Raw genomic sequence first — 19,364 nt, 5'->3', positions numbered from 1 at the left:
AAACCAGCACAACACACACTAACACACCACCACCATGTCAGTGTCACTGCAGTGCTTAGAATCATCCACCACCCAAATAATACCTGCTCTGTGGTTGTCCTGACCATTGAAGAACAGGGTGAAAGCAGGCTAAAAAGGTATGTAGAGAAACAGATGGAGTACAGTCAGTAATTGTAGAACTACAAAGTGCTTCTATATGGTAATTAGAGCTGATAAAATGGACAGTGAGTGTAGAAACAAAGTAAATAGTTTTACTATTACATATGATACACAACAAAGTATCTTTTTTACAGCAAAAAAGTTTTAACCAACTTGAAAATGTGGTATACTGTGGAAAAAAACAACCCAGCAAACACATAAATAAAAGCCTATCCCAGCTTTTCAATGGTCGCAAGGCACACAGTAACACCCTGGATGGGGCGCCAGTCCATCGCAGGGCAGACACACACACACACACACACACACACACACACACACACCCATTCACCTATTGGGCAATTCAGTGTCTCCAATTAACCTGGCTGCATGTTTTTGGACTGTGGGAGGAAACCGGAGCTCCCGGCGGAAACCCACACAGACACGGGAAGAACATGCAAACTCCACTCAGAAAATGAATAATAACAGGAGACATGATAATAATAATATTAATAATAATAATAATAATAATAACAACAATAATAATATTAATAATAAAAATAATATTAATAACAATAGTAATATAATAAAAGTAATGATAAAAATATTAATAACAATAGCAATAATAATAATAACAATAGCAATAATAAAAATAATAACAATAATAATAATATTATTAACAATAATAATAAAAATAATAACAATAGTAATAGTAGCAATAGTAGCAGTAATAATAATAATAATAACAACAATAATATTAATAATAATAATAATAATAATAATAACAATAGTAATAGTAATAGTAATAATATTAATAATAATTAACAATAATAATAATAATAATAACAGTAATAATAATGCATAACAACAACAACAACAAAACAACAACAATAACAATAATAATTTTAATAATAATAGTAATAATAATATTATAACAATATTAAAAATAATAATATAACAATAGTAATAATAATAATAATAACAATAATAATAATATTAATAACAGTAATAATAATAGTAATAATAATAATAAGCCAAGTTTGACTGTTACAAAATTTTTTAAGTAAATAAACAGTAAACAAAACCAAAATATTTGTATCTGTTTGCAGTTAAACCGCCTTACACTCGGTTTCCATAGCAACATTGGTCACGTGTTTGTGCTGCTATAGACAACAGTGACAAATGGAACGCACATCCACATTCAGAGTTAGTCATTTAGCAATGCAGTTAATTATTTAGCATATTTTACCTTTATTTTTTACCTTAGCATTATTAAAACTTTATTTTTGCAACCTAATTATTATTATTGCAACCTATAACTTTTTAATTAAAAGTTTTAAAAATGGCAGATATTCTTCAAAGAGGAGATAAGGTTGGACGTGTTCTGGTGCAGGTAACTTTATCATGCCCAAACTTTACTTACCTCAAAGTTCAGTAGAATTAGATAAAAGTTGATTAATTTAACGAGGTGAGGTAGGTAAATAAATGATAAATTGTTTCATAATTTTATGAATTCTAAATACATTATTATTTACAGTAATATACACCTCAGAATAGTTTATTTTCTGTATTATACAATATTAAATAGTTGTGTTGTTTTGCTTCTGACAGGTGCAGAATGATTTAATACAGCTGAAAAAGAGGGTGACCGCTATAGTGGACGATGGTACTGTGGATCTTGAGGCGCTGGATGCTGCGATCAGAAGGACAGAGGAATGTATCAAGGTCACTGAGTCTATTATAGACTGATCAGGCATAACATTATGACCACCTCCTTGTTTCTACACTCACTGTCCATTTTATCAGCTCCACTTACCATATAGAAGCACTTTGTAGTTCTACAATTACTGACTGTAGTCCATCTGTTTCTCTACATGCTTTTTTAACCTGCTTTCACCCTGTTCTTCAATAGTCAGGACCCCCACAGGACCACCACAGAGCAGGTTTTATTTAGGTGGTGGATCATTCTCAGCACTGCAGTGATAATGACATGGTGGTGGTGTGTTAGTGTGTGTTGTGCTGGTATGAGTGGATCAGACACAGCAGCGCTATAGAATAGCTATAGAGAATAGTCCACCAACCAAAAAATCCAGCCAACAGCACCCCGTAGGCAGCGTCCTGTGACCACTGATGAAGGTCTAGGAGATGACCAACTCAAACAGCAGCAATAGATGAGCGATTGTCTCTGACTTTACATTTACAAGGTGGACCAACTAGGTAGGAGTGTGTAATAGAGTGGACAGTGAGTGGACACGGTATTTAAAAACTCCAGCAGCACTGCTGTTTCTGATCCACTCCAGCATCCCTGCCTGGGGATCGAACCCAGAACCTTCTTGCTGTGAGGTGGCAGTGCGACCCATCGAGCCATCGTGCCGCCCTCAAAATCGGTATTAAATAAAAATGCCATTGAAAAGGTTTGTGTCTGTGCTTTGAAATAACATGAGTCACATAAAATTTATTAAGTAGTGGCATAATTGGGTGAGTCACATAACATGCATTCTTGTTTCCATTTTTTCCCTTTAAATAAGTGTAATAAAACATAACATATTGCATTATTATACAATACTTTAATGTAAACAAATTAAAAATGCATTAAATTATATTCAATCCACATTCCAAAAAGTCAAATAGAATTTTTATTTTTTATTTTGTCCCCATTATTTGTGTTATAATTATTTCACTTTTTAAATATACAAAGCAAACATTTAATACATTTTATATTTGTTTCTATATTATTTAATTTGCTTAACTTCTTTTCAAAATAAAAAAATGGTTTAATATTATATTCTTGTAATGTTTACACAGGACCGGGCCGGCGAATACCTAGAGACAGTACATAAACAAGTAACAGTCCTTCCCATCATTGAGGATGTTGAAAAGAAGACAGTTCAGAAGATTTCAAAATGGTATAATACAGATCCATAGTGATAATTACTACACACATTTCAGTAATGACCTTCTGACAAACCTTCCTATGCAATTAGGTGTCCACCTGTTGAGTCCATCCCATACATTAACCCTCAGAAATGCCTGACAGCTGGACCATCTGCAGGGGAAAAGGTTGGTCTTTTAATTATCAATCACCAGCTTGCTCACAAGTGCAATTGTAGTTTGTCAGTGACCCATTTGTTTCTTTTCTTGCTACCAGCACAAGGCAGCATTTACTATGAGGATACTGTACAACCCTGATCATCCAAAGAACAGGGACCTTATACAGCAGACCTATGGCATTCGGCTCCCTGATTTACACAAGAAAACTGTCTTTGCTGTAAGTTTAGTTTTTCTACCACAGTCTTATAATAGCAGAGTTTGTAAAGGCTTTACTGTTGCAGATGATTCAAATATAATGTTATACAGGTTGAATACAGGAAAAAAAATAGGAAAAATGCTTTTATTTGTCATATATACAGTACATTAACGCATGTACAGTACAGTTACCATATAGAAGCACTTTGTAGTTCTACAATTACTGACTGTAGTCCATCTGTTTTTCTACATACCTTTTTAGTCTGCTTTCACCCTGTTCTTCAATGGTCAGGACCCCCACAGGACCACCACAGAGTAGGTATTATTTGGGTGGTGGATCATTCTCAGCACTGACATGGTGGTGGTGTGTTAGTGTGTGCTGTGCTGGTATGAGTGGATCAGACACAGCAGCGCTGCTGGAGTTTTTAAATACAGTGTCTACTCACTGTCCACTCTATTAGACACTCCTACCTAGTTGGTCCACCTTGTAGATGTAAAGTCAGAGACGATCGCTCATCTATTGCTGCTGTTTGAGCTGGTCAGCTTCTAGACCTTCATCAGTGGTCACAGGACTCTGCCCACAAGGCGCTGTTGGCTGGATATATTTTTGGTTGGTGGACTATTCTCAGTCCAGCAGTGACAGTGAGGTGTTTAAAAACTCCATCAGCACCGCTGTGTCTTATCCACTCATACCAGCACAACACACACTAACACACCACCACCATGTCAGTGTCACTGCAGTGCTGAGAATGATCCACCACCCAAATAATACCTGCTCTGTAGTGGTCCTGGGAGAGTCCTGAGCATTGAAGAACAGCATGAAAGGGGGCTAACAAAGCATGCAGAGAAACAGATAGACTACAGTCAGTAATTGTAGAACTACAAAGTGCTTCTATATGGTAAGTGGAGCTGATAAAATGGACAGTGAGTGTAGAAACAAGGAGGTTGTTTTAATGTTATGGCTGATCAGTGTATGTGTGATGCTCTGTGATGAACTTATTCCTGGTCAGGGGTGTATTCCTATTAGGGTATCTTTTCATGGGGTGCTAGGCCCACTAGAACCCCAACCTGGATCTGGATGTAGTGGTTGGTATTCCAGTGTTCCAGAAGCATGTCACTGTTTAATGAAAAGCCTTGTAAGACATTGTAAGGTCATCATACCATGAATAAGCCACACTCGCATGTAAGAATTGTCTTCAAGAAATGTATTAAGGAATATTTTCAGTGCTTATTTAATGATGGCCAGTAGTTTTGCTCAGGCTGTAATAAGAGATGATTTCTAGTTCTTCAAAGTACAAATTTAAAGTCACTTTGTTTGTTGGTCCACAATTGATCTTTTTAAAGGTCACCACTTGATGTAGTGCATACGTTTTTCATGCCACCATCTCCTGCATCCAGCGCCTGTCACTAGTAGCCCTAATGCTGTCAAGTTGCAGCAGTGGGTGATGAGAGATTTGGCTTGAGAAAGCGGACAGACGCAGATTGCTGCACATCAGCATTCTTCAGAAGAAGGTGTCTGTGCCTGATTGTGGTTGTATGGGCTGCTGCGTTACAGCTGTCTCAGGACAGGTGCCCGTACCTGTTTTTGCATGCCAATAAGACAGGCGCAGCTTTACCCAACCAGCAGACGCTGGCTCCGTGCCCGCTGCCTTCACCACCTTAGCTGCAGCTTTCTCTAGTGCCTCTAGAGCTGCTTGTTCCTGCTGTGGTCATTTCAGCATCCTTTTTGTAGCATTTCCACAGCTGGCAGTCACTGCTGGTGTGTCACTTGGCTCAGTGGTGTGAGAACGGACAGCGGGTCTGCAGAAGCAGGACGCTTAATACGTGTGTACTTGAATGCTAAGGCTGAGCAATATTGGGACAAAATAGTTGGGGAACTGCAAAGCAGATAATAATGGAACAACAGTGTTTAATATATATTTAAATGGAAGTCTGTAAATTCTGTAACGAATATGATCTTTTCTCGGCAATATCTGAGACTTTGCTGTTTACTTACATTAGCTGTACGAAAAGTCTGGCTTAATTACATGTGAAGTGTTTCAAATGTTATATCTCAAATTTTATAGTAAAAAAGAAACTCCCCCTTTTTGGATGGCCTATATTATTTGTCACAATAAATGATTAATACCTGAATTAATGCTTGAACAATCGACCTTTCGATAACTAGTCTGGTACTTTAGGCTAAACTGCCTCAAAAAAACTTGCTTTTAATCAAAGCGACTTACAGTACAGCGTAATACTGTATCTAAGCATTTGAGGATTAAGGGTCTTGCTTAAGGGCCCACAGTGGCAACCAGACAGTGGTGTGGCTTGAACCAGTGACCTTTCGATTACTAGTCCAATATCTTAACCACTAGGCTACAAATGCATATAAATAATCATTAAGTACAACTCCAAATCAGAAGATGTTTGCACAGTATGGAAAATGCAAATAAAATAAAAACACAGTGTTCCTTACATTTACTTTGACTTTTATTTCATTGCAGACAGTTTGAACCTGAGATATTTCATGTTTTATCTGCTCAACTTCATTTCATTTATTAATAAACATCCATTCCTGCATTTCAGGCCTGCAACACATTCCAAAAAAAGTTGGGACGGGGGCAATTTAGGGCTAGTAATGAGGCGAAAAAATGAAATAATGATGTGATTCCAAACAGGTGATGTCAACAGGTGATTGTAATCATGGTTTGGTACAAAAGCAGCATCCGGGACAGGCTGAGTCTTTGATGAGCAAAGATGATCAGAGGATCTCCAGTTTGCCAACAAATGTGTGAGAAAATTATAGAAATGTTTAAAAACAATGCACCTCAAAGAAAGATTGAAAGGGATTTGCATATTTCTCCATCTACAGTGCATAATATCATTAAACCATCCAAGGAATCGGGAGGAATTTCAATGCGTAAAGGTCAAGGGTGCAAGCTTAAGCTGCACTGAATCAAGAACCACCACTCAACAATAGCTGATATAACCACATGGGCAGGGGATTACTTTGCCAAACCTTTGTCAAGCACTACAGTACAATATTTTAAGACGTGTTTGCATGGAAAATTGGACAAAATGAAACCTAAAACACTAAATCACTTGGTCTCCTCGGTGCCAAAACGTCTTTTAAGTGTGGTGAAAAGGAATGGCAACATTACAAAGTGGTAAATACTTTACTGTCCCAACTTTTTTTTTGGAATGTCTCAGGTTCAAACTGTCTGCAATGAAATAAAAGTCAAAGTAACTGTATGAAACTCTGTTTTCTTTTATTATTTGCATCTCCCATGCTGTCCCAACTTTTTCTGATTTGGGGTTTTAAAATGTTTGTACAAAATGTTAAGTATTTTACTATGGTTTCCTTTGTGTAATATCATGTTCAAAGCGCTAGAATAATTGTAAAACTTATGCAGCTTTGCACTATTTCTAATAACTTACAAGCTGGAACATGTTATTTTATGTTCTGAGATTTGTTTAGTCGCTGCATACACAATGGCAGCTGTGCTTTTCTGCTTATTAGCCATTCTTGTCTTTATTGTTGGTTCTAATAGGCTGTAAAATAGCTGTAGATAACACGCTTTTATCTGGTTTGTGGTATTGCATCCTGATAATGCATCTCATACATATTGAGCACATTGCATGATTGATTAGTGATCATTAAAATGACCCGACTGATAGGATTCAGTGTGAGAGTCAGCATCGCCTTCTCGATAATCCAAACAGTCTTCTAATTGTGTATTACACTGATATATTATTACGGGGCGCTTCTTGCCTTTTGATTCATGAGCTGTTTTATGGATATGAGGACGCAGGAACATTCTGGGCATTGCTCTGATGGCATTTAATTCTCGTCGATCTCAAACAGCTGTTCACTCAAGAGAAACTGAAAGAGAAATAAACATTTTGAACCATGTTCAAAGTCTCCAGTAAACATTGCCAGCTTGTGATTGATTGCTGGAGGGAAGGGGGGCTTATTGGCTAGTTTACAATGTCATTAACTGCCTGTAAGCCAACTCCAACTTTCTTTTAATGAATGCAGGAAATCTGTTGGCTGTAATCACACAACATCATCTCACTTCTATGAGCCATCGAAAAAGTGAGTGAGAGAGAAAGAGAGCGAAGAAGGAGGAAAGAAGAAACCATATTTTTTGACATCTACAAGCTGCCACCAGTCTGATTAATGGATGTATTCGTCTAGCAGCGTTTTAGACTAGTTTTGTTTGGAGGGAGAAATGTAGTCAGTGACCCAAAGCTAATAGCGTTCTCCGCGAACAAGCTATTGAGTGGGGTGTGTTCTTGTAGTGTTCTCCAAGTGCTGGTGGTTTTTCAAGCCTGAAGACAGAGAGTTTGTGCAACACCAAAACACTTATGTTGCAAACTGTTGCTATATAGTTGGAAGCCTATCATTTATTTTATATATTTTATACACCTTTTAGCAGTAGATATGGCTGAAACACACAAACTCAGATATCAGTTAAAATGCAAAAATAATAAGCATGCAACTTTGTGGCAACAGTTTGGAAAAGGCTCCTTTCTATTCAAGCATGTCCATGCCACTATGACCAAATCGAAGTCCTTAAAGACATAGTTTGATGATGATAATAATAATAATAATAATAAGTTTTATTTATATAGCACCTTCTCAAGGTTGCTTCACAGAAGAGAGGGAACACAAATACTGTTCGAAGAGATAAGTCTTCAGTAGGGACGAAATCTTGCAGGGATTGAGGCAGAAAGTACCCATTGAGGGCAGTTTGGTCAGAGGCGTAGAGAGAAACCTACCACCAGAGGACCTTAAGGAGCGAGGGGGAAAGTAAGGGTGTAGGAGCTATCTAAGATGAGCTGGGCCAGACCACGGAGAGCTTTAAAAGTAAAAAGCATTCATTCATTCATTCATTTTCTTATCCGCTTATCCAATTAGGGTCGCGGAGTTCAATTGGATGTTCATATGGAGTTCATCTCTCCATCCAACTTGTTGAGATTGAGAAGCTTGAGAAAATCTGCCATGAATAATGGGATAAACTGCCAAAATCCCAGGATGCATATGCAGCTTTGACTGCTGCTAAAGGGGATTTTTTGTAAAATACTATAAATTTTATATTATAAAGTTTTCACTTCATCAGTACGGGTAATTAAGTGTAGATTGATGGGTAAAAATTGCTATTCTTTCTATCAATTAAACTTCTACATTAAAATAAAGTGTGTGAAAAGTCACAGTGTCTGAATAATTTTAGAATCCACTGTATGTATTTTTTAAATCTCTTTTTAGATTGGAACCCAGAAAGTGGGCACAACACTTGGAAGCCTTGCTGTTCCTGTACCTGTAGGTGTTCTGAACAGAAACCCTTTCTGTGAGGAGGACAAAGCAACAGGCAAGAACATAAGAACACACTTAACATATACACAAGTACAATGCAATGAAATTCTCCAGCTTGTTGGAAGCTGAGGTCAGCCATTGTATAAGCACTCCTGGAGCAGACAGGAATCATTAAACCTTGAACGATCAGGTCAGAAATACTGTAAAACTTGTGTGTGTGCCGATATATTCTGATATAAAGTATATTATGCCCTTGTCCCATCTTTTTACAACACCTCCCCTGTGTTTCCCCTCACCCTGAATCTTGCGTTCTCATTTGCTGTTCGACATAGCACTCATTGCCAGTCGTGCAACTCAGATCCAGATATTTGACATGCTAGAAATCTCTCTTCGGCCGAGCGCTCAGCGAGCCGCTCGGATCGAGTTGTTGAGTAATTCACACATAGCGATTGAGAGCCAAGTTGCGATTGCCGAGCGAACGCCGAGTTGCTCCCTAGCTGGCAAATCTAGCGCCGAACAGTCGGCGAGCGAAAATCAGGGCAAAAATCGTGTACTGTGAACTAGGCATGAGGGATATCCCAGCTTGTTTGGCACCCATGGCACAGACAGGGTTAAGGGCCTTGCTTTAGGGCCCTTGCCTAAAGGATATCCCAGCTTGTTTGGAAGCAGCCATTATATGGCACCCATGGCACAGACAGGGTTAAGGGCCTTGCTTAAGGGGCCAACAGTGGCTGCATAGCAGAGCCTGGATTTGAACGAGCAATCTTCTGAATTGCTAGCCCCAAGCTCTACCAACTAGGCTATTACTGTCCCACTGCTATTTACCCATCTGGCCCCTCTTACTGTTTACAGATATAAATTTTGTGTATAGTTCTATTGTAGGCATGGCCAAAATATATAGTCACCCTTCCAAATTATTAGGTTCAAGTGTTTTCTGCTCGGCCACACCCATTTGGTGTGGCTCCCATAGGTTGAACAGGGTCTCTTCCCGCTGCAACTGCTATATTCAATCTCCAAGACTGATCCGGACGTCTACACAAGTGATGGGGAGTAACACGGAGTCTAGTGTGGCTCTCCTTATGTAAAAACGAGCTCTGTGTGGGAACCCAGACTGGACACGTGTCGGAGGGGCATGTGGTGTTTCGGCTCTCCTTGGTCAGAGGCTGTGCAAGCAGCACCGGTTTCACAATCTGGAATTAGGAACGACTAGACTGGGAGATAAAGTGGGTAATTAAAAAAAATTATATATATGTTTATAATTTTGCGGCAACAATTTGGGAAAGGACCTTTTCTTCTTCAGCATGACTGATTTTTTTTCATATTTTGTTTTATGCATTTTCTCCCTTTTTAGCGCGTCCAATTGCCCGATTGCGTCATGCTTCCTCTCCATCAATGCCGATCCCTGCTCTGATTGAGGAGAACGAAGCTAACCCTTGCCCCCTCCGACACGTGGGCAGCATGCCGTATGCATCTTATCACCTACACTTTGACAAGTGCAGTGCAGCTCAGTGTTGTGTACGGGGAGACACACCCTGAGAGCACTCTTTTCTCATCTCTGTGCAGGCGCCATCAATCAGCCAGCAGAGGTTGTAATTGCACCAGTCATGACAGAGAGACCCCATCCGGCTTAGTCCCACCCATATGAACAACAGGCCAATCGATGTTCACGTGGCCGCTCAGCCTAGCTGGCAGGCAGAGCTGAGATTCGATACAATGTATTCGAGATCCCAGCTCTGGTTCCAGCGTGTTTTTACGGCTGCACCACCTGAGTTGCCCAGCCTGACTGATTTGACATGTTTGTTGGAACCCACTGGCCTGCACAGAGCCCTGACCCTAAACCCCATTAAACACCTTTGAGATGAATTAGTAGATTAACAGGAAGCCTTGTATTCTCATCCATCATCAAGCTTTTATTGATTGACAATTGGGCACAAATTCTCACAGACACACTCCAAATTGTGTTTGGGAAAGTCTTTCCAGAAGAGTAGAGATTGTCTATGGTTTTGCAATTACATGTCCTGCTTATGCTCAGGGGTTCACTTACTTTTGGCCACATAGGCTAGTTTGAATGCCACTCAGATCTAGGGTCCTGGGAATCATTTGCCTCTTGTTTACAGTCTGTGATGAGTTTAGCATGTTCTAACTACAGTATGTCCACATGGGGTTTACTCAGGGTACTTCAGTTTCCTCCGTCCAAAAACATGCCATGTGACTCTGATCAGAATGAACGTGACTTATTATACGGTTGTATTAATAGACTCTGTATTTGTTTTGCAGGAACTGGCAGTTTCTTAAAGAAAGATCAGGCTCATTGTTTGGTTCCTATTCCTGTTAAGCACAAAGCAGCATCCCAGCATCAGAGACTGGACAACATGCCTAAAAAGATGGGTCAGACATGTTTCCTGTTTAAGTCTATCCTAAGTGTAAGCTTTTATAGCAATATAGAATTAAGATTTAGAATTGTGGATATATACACTGATCAGCCATGACATTAATACCACCTCCTTGTTTCTACACTCACTGTCCATTTGATCAGCTTTGTTAGCCCCCTTTCATTCATTCTCAGCACTGCAGTGACACTGACATGGTGGTGGTGTGTTAGTGTGTGTTGTGCTGATATGAGTGAATCAGACACAGCAGTGCTGCTGGAGTTTTTAAATACTGTGTCCACTTACTGTCCACTCTGTTAGACACTCCTACCTAGTTGGTCCACCTTGTAGATTTAAAGTCAGAGACGATCGCTCATCTATTGCTGCTGCTTGAGTTGCTCATCTTCTAGACCTTCATCGGTGGTCACAGGACACTGCATACAGGGCGCTGTTGGCTGGATATATTTTTGGTTGGTGGACTATTCTCAGTCCAGCACTGACAGTGAGGTGTTTAAAAACTCCATCATCATTGCTGTGTCTTATCCACTCATACCAGCACAACACACACTAACACACCACCATCATGTCAGTGTCACTGCAGTGCTGAGAATGATCCACCACCTAAGTAATATCTGCTCTGTGGTGGTCCTGTGGGGGTCCTGACCATTGAAGAACAGCATGAAAGCAGGCTAAAAAGGTATGTAGAGAAACAGATGGACTCCAGTCAGTAATTGTAGAACTACAAAGTGCTTCTATATGGTAAGAGGAGCTGATAAAATGGACAGTGTAGAAACAAGGTGGTGTTTTTTAATGTTATGGCTAATCAGTGTATATTTGTACACATATGAGGCACAATATTGGCCTTATCAAAGTCACTCAGGTCTTTTAGCCTGATCATATCTGCTGCACTCAGCACATGTACCTGTACCTCTAGTAACTACCATCAGCTCAACATTTAATATAACCCTAACCATCACATGCTCAATAATTATGAAATATGCATTGCCATTTCATTTTTGGGGGTGGTCCTAATGTTTCAAGCCAATAGAAAATATTTTTTAGCTGAAAAAGCCTAAAAAGAGCTTTCATCAGGTTTGATATTGTGATTTGTGGACAGATGTGTGTAACAAGGACGAGAAACAGCTGCCAGCCATGAGACGGACTAAGGGTTCCACTCAGGTTTCTGCAACTCCTGACCCACTGTGTCGATCCTCATGGGCTACAATGACTCCACCTCCCTCTGCTGCCTCTGATTGCAGAATCCTCCTTTACAACTCTCAGGTATCACCAGCAAATTTGCTTGTAATTCATAATCAAGTAATATTCGTTTCAGCAATTCGTTTCTGAGACTGCTCTGACCAAGGACAGCCAGAGACAATCACTGACCTCCCTGCAACACGTGCACACTCGCCAACTACTTCTTTTTACCCACCAGAGACGGGCTTTCACAGACTATCCGTGGTAACAACCGTTCCTCGTGCATGTCCGAGTAGTCGTCTGACCAGCCGATGGGATTCGAACATGGATTCCTGGATCTCAAAAGTATTGGGCTAGCATACTTTACCCCTCTGCCACACAATAGCATTTAAATGTAGATTTTCGGCATTTAGCAGACGCCTTTATCCATAGTGACTTACAGTACTTGTCTAAGCAATTGAGGGTTAAGTGTCTTGCTCAAAGGTACAACAGTGGCAGTCTGGTAGTGGTGGGACTTGAACCAGCGACCTTGTGATTACTAATTCAGTATTTTAACCACTAGGCTACAACTGCCCTCCAAATATTTATTTATATTAGGACGTATTACTTAAAATAGTACACATGCCAGTCTTTAAAGCCTGTACATGATTCTTTGTTGACTACTTAACTGTTTTTTAAGGAGACAGTGCATGGTAGAACACTGGCAACCTGTCCAGGGTGTTTCCTGCATTTCATCCAGTGAATTGTACCCTCCGCAACCCCAATTAGGATAAAGCGGTGGTAAAAATACAATGAATAAATAAATGAATCAATTGACATAACACTTCTGTTATAAATGCCATCAACTGTTATGACTCATGAGAGTGTATAACACCTGACATGACATTACTGAAATGCTTATCAGAGACATGACAGGTTGTGCTTGATACAGTATAAACTAACACCATGTCTGTTTCTCATGTGTTCAGCGTCTTCCAGCACTGACAGCATCCCCCGTCAGCCAGCACAGTTTCAGCATATCGGAGGGCCGCGTTGATCCCCACGCTTCTGACTTCTGCGCCTTCGAACAGAGCTTCAGTCTGTGTTGGGCCGCCGTGCTGGAGGCAGTGTGGCAGCTGGAACGACTGCTGCGCCAGTTTGCCGTGCCTCATGCACAGGTGTGCGGGGAGCGCCTCGTGGCCCTGGTGCAGAGCGGCAAGCTGCACCGGGGCAGGCCCGACTGCCTTCTTTCAGTTCTGGAAAACAAAAAGGAGGTACTGGAGCTGATTAACCACCCTGGGCAGAGATACAGGGGCGAGGGTGGGGAGCAGGCGGCAGCGGTGCACATTCAGGCCTGCTGGAGGCGACACCGCGCTCGAAGCGATTACCTGCGTCAAAACAAACGCAAGTGGGCTGCTCGAACCATTGGCATTTTCTGCTGGCTGCATATCCAGCGGAGGCGTGTGAGGAAGAGCCTGCGGACCACCCGCCTCCGTCACCTGGAGAATTTCCACAGCAGGGCAGAGGTTAGATGCACCCACATATACTATTAATATATAGTGTGTATAGCTTGCCAGACATCAAATCACATTTAATGTACATGTTATCTGTGATTTTTACTCATGTAAACATAGTTGATTTCTTGGCTGTGTCCCAAACGTCATCCTATGTGCTATTCATATTAACTTAATATTTCATATTTACCAGTACACTCACTCACTTATTTTCTAAGTTGTTTATCCTAAGCAGGGTCGCAGTGGCGCTGGAGCCTATTCCAGCTCTCAATGGGCGCAAGGCACACAGAAACACCCTGGACAGGGCGCCAGTCCATCGCAGGACAGACACACAAACACATTCACACCTTAACGCACACACAAGGGCAATAATCAAAGCCTTCCTAACCATGTTCTCCCAGAGACAGGGGCTGAAACACAAACATGGGAGGCTGAATCTGCTAACTACATACTGTATGTGCTTTTTTACTGCACATGCAAATTAGTGCCCTTGCTTTAGCAAATCTTGGTAAATTAGAATTTAATAAATCAGATTTAAGAATTTGTTTAGGATTCTACAGGTCTATTACACTAGCCCATCACTGCTGAGGTGCAGGTTCGAATCTCGGCAGGGTTACTGGTTGGCCGGGTGTCTATAAAGACATGATTGGCCAGGTCTGAGGGGAAGGGTGGCTGAACTACTGTGATGGATTGGCACTCTGACCCTGAGGATTCTGTAGTGTAGTTTCTGTCCCTTCCTATTTTCTCTATTATTGCAAATTTGTTAATTAAGACGAGGTGAGCATGAAAAAGACCTCTCATCAATGTGAAAAAATAAATGCCCCTTTAAACTGAAAATATTGGCCTAGTTGTTAATTTACTCACACTAACAGGCTGTTTCTTTCCTCTGGATTTGCTCCCTTTTTATCTCACAATCCCTTTCCAATTCCTGATTGTGAATCCGCTGTTGCTGGTACAACTTCCTCCGACATGTGTCCAACCTGTGTTAAGTGTGATCGGACAGGGAGCAAATACTTTGACACAGCACTGTATGTAGCACTTAAATGCTTGTCATGCTACATAATACAACCCAACTCCTTACATTTACTTTGACTTTTATTTGATTGCAGACAGGATGAACCAGAGATATGTCATGTTTTATCTGCTCAACTTCATTTCATTTATTAATAAACATCCATTCCTGCATTTCAGGCCTGCAACACATTCCAAAAAAATTGGGACGGGGGCAATTTAGGCCTAGTAATGAGATAAAAAAACTAAATAATGATGTGATTCAAAATAGATGATGTCAGGTGATTGTAGTCATGGTTTGGTACAAAAGCAGCATACAGGAAAGGCTGAGTCTTTGATGAGCAAAGATGATCAGATGATCTCCAGTTTGTCAACAAATGTGTGAGAAAATGATTGAAATGTTTAAAAACCATGTACCTGAAAGAAAGATTGGAAGGGATTTGCATATTTCTCCCTCTACAGTGCATAATATCATTAAATCATTCAAGGAATCCGGAGGAATTTCAGTGCCTAAAGGCCAAGGGCGCAAGCTTAAGCTGAACGCCCGTGATCTTTGATCCCTCAGACAGCACTGCATCAAGAACCGCCACTCAACAATAGCTGATATAACCACATGGGTGAGGGATTACTTTGGCAAACCTTTGCCAAGCAGTACAATACAGAGTTACATGCACAAATGCCACTTAATACTTTACTGTGCAAAAAAGAAGCCTTATGTTAACCATGTCCAGAAGCGGTGTCGACTTCTCTGGGCTCAGAGGCATCTAGGATGGACCACCACACAGTGGAAACATGTATTGTGGTCAGATGAATCAGCATTTCAGGTGTTTTTTGGAAAAAATGGATGCCATGTGCTCCGGACCTAAGACCAGTAGGACCATCCCGACTGTTATCAGAAACAAGTCCAAAAGCCAGGGTCTGTCATGGTATGGGGCGGTGTCAGTGCCCTTGATTTACACTTCTGTGATGGCAGCATTAATGCAGAAAAGTACATTGAGATCTTAGAGCAACATGTGCTGCCTTCAAGACGTCGTCTTTTCCAGGGACGTCCATGCATTTTTCAACAAGACAATGAAAAACCACATGCCACTTGGTATCCTCGGTGCCAAAACGTATGGCAACATTACAAAGTGGTAAATGCTTTACTGTGCCAACTTTTTTTGGAATGTGTTGCAGGCATGAAATGCAGGAATGGATGTTTATTAATACATGAATGAAGTTGACCAGATTCATACTGTCTTACACATGTAAAAAACTGTGTTTTTTTATTATTTGCATTTTCCATGCTGTCCCAACTTTTTCTGATTTGGGGTTGTTTATTATGTAGTACGTTGACATTAAACTACAAGCCCCCTGGAGACGTGAACTTCACCAGTCACTATAAATCTGCTCTTTGCTTTTCCTGGCTTTGTATTGTTTAAACAAGACTGTTACAAATGAAATTCCACTGCTGAGGTACTCACGCTATGAAAGATGGGACCTCTGCAGAGTTGTACAATGACATGGTTCATCATTTCCAGTCGTCAGAACAGATGTTTTATCTGCGCTGACATCCTCGTAACATCTTTATGAATTTTGCATGTCTCTTAATTACGACTCAACACCTTCCTTTGTTAATACCGTCACTCGCTGCATGAGCAGACCGACGCCTGTGCGTGTTTCTGTGCTTTAAGCAGTCAAACAGTGTTAATTAAGCCTTAATGTACCCCTGGCAGATAGCATCATGTAACCTGCTAATTGAATTAATAGAGGGAAGATGTTTTGAAGTATGCACTTAGCTGATTTAATGAATACGATTCATGCTTGACTTGGCACCTCGAAGCCCAGAGAGATAGATGAGTGTAATTTGCTGTGTTTTTGTTGTTAACGTTGATGCTCTGTGTGTGTGTGTGTGTGTGTGTGTGTGTGTGTACGTGTCTGTTTCTTGCTTGCCACTCCTCGGTGTTTGGTCTGTACTGGGCAGTGGTTAGCTGCTAACTGGAATCACATTATCAACTCCAAGAGGACTATCATCCACATGCCTTCTTTAGGTAATACTCACTCACTCATTCACTTTCTTAACCGTTTATCGGTCGTGGGGGGGTGCTGGAGCCATAACATTAAAACCACCTCCTTGTTTCTACAATCACTGTCCATTTTTTCAGCGCCACTTACCATATAGAAGCACTTTGTGGTTCTACAATTTCTGACTGTAGGTCCATCTGTTTCTCTGCATATCTTCTAAACTAGCTTTCACCCTGTTCTTCAATGGTCAGGACCCCCACAGGACCAACACAGAGCAGGTAGTACTTAGGTGGTGGATGATTCTCAGCACTGCAGTGACAATGACATGGTGGTGGTGTGTTAGTGTGTGTTGTGCTTGTATGAGTGAATCAGACACAGCATCGCTGTTGGAGTTTTTAAATACCGTGTCCACTCACTGTCCACTCTATTAGACACTCCTACCTAGTTGGTCCACCTTGTAGATGTAAAGTCAGAGACGATCACTCATCTATTGCTGCTGTTTGAGTTGCTCATCTTCTAGACCTTCATCAGTGGTCATAGGACGCTGCCCACGGGGCACTGTTGGCTGGATATATTTTTGGTTGGTGGACTACTCTCAGTCCAGCAGTGACAGTGGGGTGTTTAAAAACTCCAGCAGCATTGTTGTGTTTTATCCACTAATACCAGCACAACACACACTAACACACCACCACCATGTCAGTGTCACTGCAGTGCTGAGAATGATCCACCACCTAAATAATACCTGCTCTGTAGTGGTCCTGTGGGGGTCCTGACCATTGAAGAACAGCATGAAAGAGGACTAACAAAGCATGCAGAGAAACAGATGGACTCCAGTCAGTAATTGTAGAACTACAAAGTGCTTCTATATGGCAAGAGGAGCTGATAAAATGGACAGTGAGTGCTCCAGTTGTCCTGACTGTATGTCTTAGGGCTTGTGGGAGGAAACTGAAGTACCTGGAGGAAACCCATGCTGACACAAGGAGAATATGCAAACTCCAAACAGAAAGGACCCTAGTTGCCTGGCCGGGGATTCAAACCCTTTTAGCTGTGAGGTTGAGCAGTCTGGGTCCTTTCTGTGTGGGTTTCCTTTGGGTGTTTCATTTTCCTCCCACAGTCCAAAGACATGCAGTCAGGATAACTGAAGATACTAAAAAAGTCCCCCTAGGTATTTGCTCAGTGAATCGTACCCACTGCAACCCTAAATAGGATCAAAGCAGTGGTAAAACAGATAATGAATGAATAAATAAATAAAGTCAGCAGCCACTGGAAGGTTTGCAGCAGTGGATTGATTCAGCAGTTCCATGTGAAGTAGTTTTCTGAAGGATTCACAAACTTTCCTTCGGTTCGTATTTATCATCTATTCTAAGCGTTAGTTGTCTAGCGGTTAGATCTGTGCTCCGATCGGATGATGAAGTGAAGAGTGTGGATGGTAATTAGCAGCAGATGGAGTGCTGTATTCACTCTGGGGGAGGCTGAGACGAGTGCTGTGTGAGCTTGGATAATTAAGAAGTTGAACCCTATTGCTTTTATTGCTACACTCTGATAGTTCAGCTGCATTTAATCATTTAATTACCTTTATGTGCTTAAAGTAGAACAGTCTGTTCAGAGTTCTGGATCTATATGTCTTATAATAGAGGTGTATTTTTAACTTTTAACTGTGTGTGTGTGTGTGTTTGTGTGTGTGTAAGGATACTCTCAGCAGCAGCGTTCCCGTATCAGAAGGTTTGATGTACTTCAAAACACCCAGATTGGCCGTCTGTGTGATGTCATAGGTAAGACCTGGTTACATTCCTGACAGGACAGGTAGTTACAGGTTACACATGATTCATCAGTTCAAGTTCAATGTCAAACCATCACAGCCAATTTTGTATCTCCATGGGAGGAAACCTCTCGGACCTCTCTGCCTGGGAATCGAACCCAGGACCTTCTCGCTGTGAGGTGACAGTGCTACCCACTGTGCCACCAGCAGCAGTTTAATGAAGACCCTTCCCTGCACCAGCAATACTGTGCCCCTGTGCTCAAAGCATGGTCTATAGCAGGGTTTTTTCAAACCCTGGGTCATGACCCTTGGGTGGGTCGTGAGCCAGCAACATAGGTCACAGAGAAAAATAATAATTAAATGAACACATTTTAACAGGCACAAACACGAAATTAAATGTGTACACAAACACCTCTTGTGGAGGCTTTACATTACATCTTGTAAACCACAGTTGGATCAGATTACCATCATTTTATTAATTGAGCATTTTTCATTTTAATGCATTGTTCGTGTTGCCTGGGTCAGATTCATGGACAAAATGTGGGTTACTTGAAAAAAAGTTAAAAAAACCCTGGTCTATAAAGCCATGAATTAAAACTTGATTTAAGGAAACTCCAGTGGCCCGCACAGTACCCTGACCTCAGCCACAACGAACAGCTTGGGAATGAACTGGAACAGCAACTGAGGCTTTCTTGACGAATGCTCTTTATACTGACTGGGCACACATTCCCACAGACTTGCTTCAAAGTCTTTTTAGAAGAGTGGCTGTTGTTGATGACATAGAGGTCATGCTATTTTAATATAATTTGTTTTTGAAATGGGATGTCCAAAAAGCTAATGGTCAAGTGTCC

General features: G+C 41.0%; 1 protein-coding gene across 2 annotated transcripts in view; it reads left to right on the top strand.

The window, feature by feature from the left end:
* Positions 1-1,405: 1,405 nt before the first annotated feature.
* Positions 1,406-19,364, top strand: part of iqch (IQ motif containing H) — a 64,721-nt gene continuing 46,762 nt past the window's right edge. The window contains exons 1-11 of one of the 2 annotated variants that reach the window (XM_063004139.1): positions 1,406-1,528; positions 1,747-1,860; positions 2,941-3,041; positions 3,120-3,195; positions 3,284-3,403; positions 8,633-8,735; positions 10,958-11,068; positions 12,167-12,330; positions 13,215-13,751; positions 16,714-16,780; positions 18,443-18,526. In XM_063004139.1, coding sequence (XP_062860209.1) covers positions 1,478-1,528; positions 1,747-1,860; positions 2,941-3,041; positions 3,120-3,195; positions 3,284-3,403; positions 8,633-8,735; positions 10,958-11,068; positions 12,167-12,330; positions 13,215-13,751; positions 16,714-16,780; positions 18,443-18,526 — 1,528 coding nt within the window. In that variant the 5' untranslated portion in view covers positions 1,406-1,477. The remainder of the gene's footprint in view (positions 1,529-1,746; positions 1,861-2,940; positions 3,042-3,119; positions 3,196-3,283; positions 3,404-8,632; positions 8,736-10,957; positions 11,069-12,166; positions 12,331-13,214; positions 13,752-16,713; positions 16,781-18,442; positions 18,527-19,364) is intronic. The other variant, XM_063004138.1, reaches the window with a different exon arrangement.

Source organism: Trichomycterus rosablanca, chromosome 11 (genome assembly GCF_030014385.1).
Source record: "Trichomycterus rosablanca isolate fTriRos1 chromosome 11, fTriRos1.hap1, whole genome shotgun sequence".
In the NCBI taxonomy this organism is placed as follows: Eukaryota; Metazoa; Chordata; class Actinopteri; order Siluriformes; family Trichomycteridae; genus Trichomycterus; species Trichomycterus rosablanca.
Note: the sequence above shows the minus strand (reverse complement) of the source record. Positions and strands in the feature narration are given on the sequence as shown.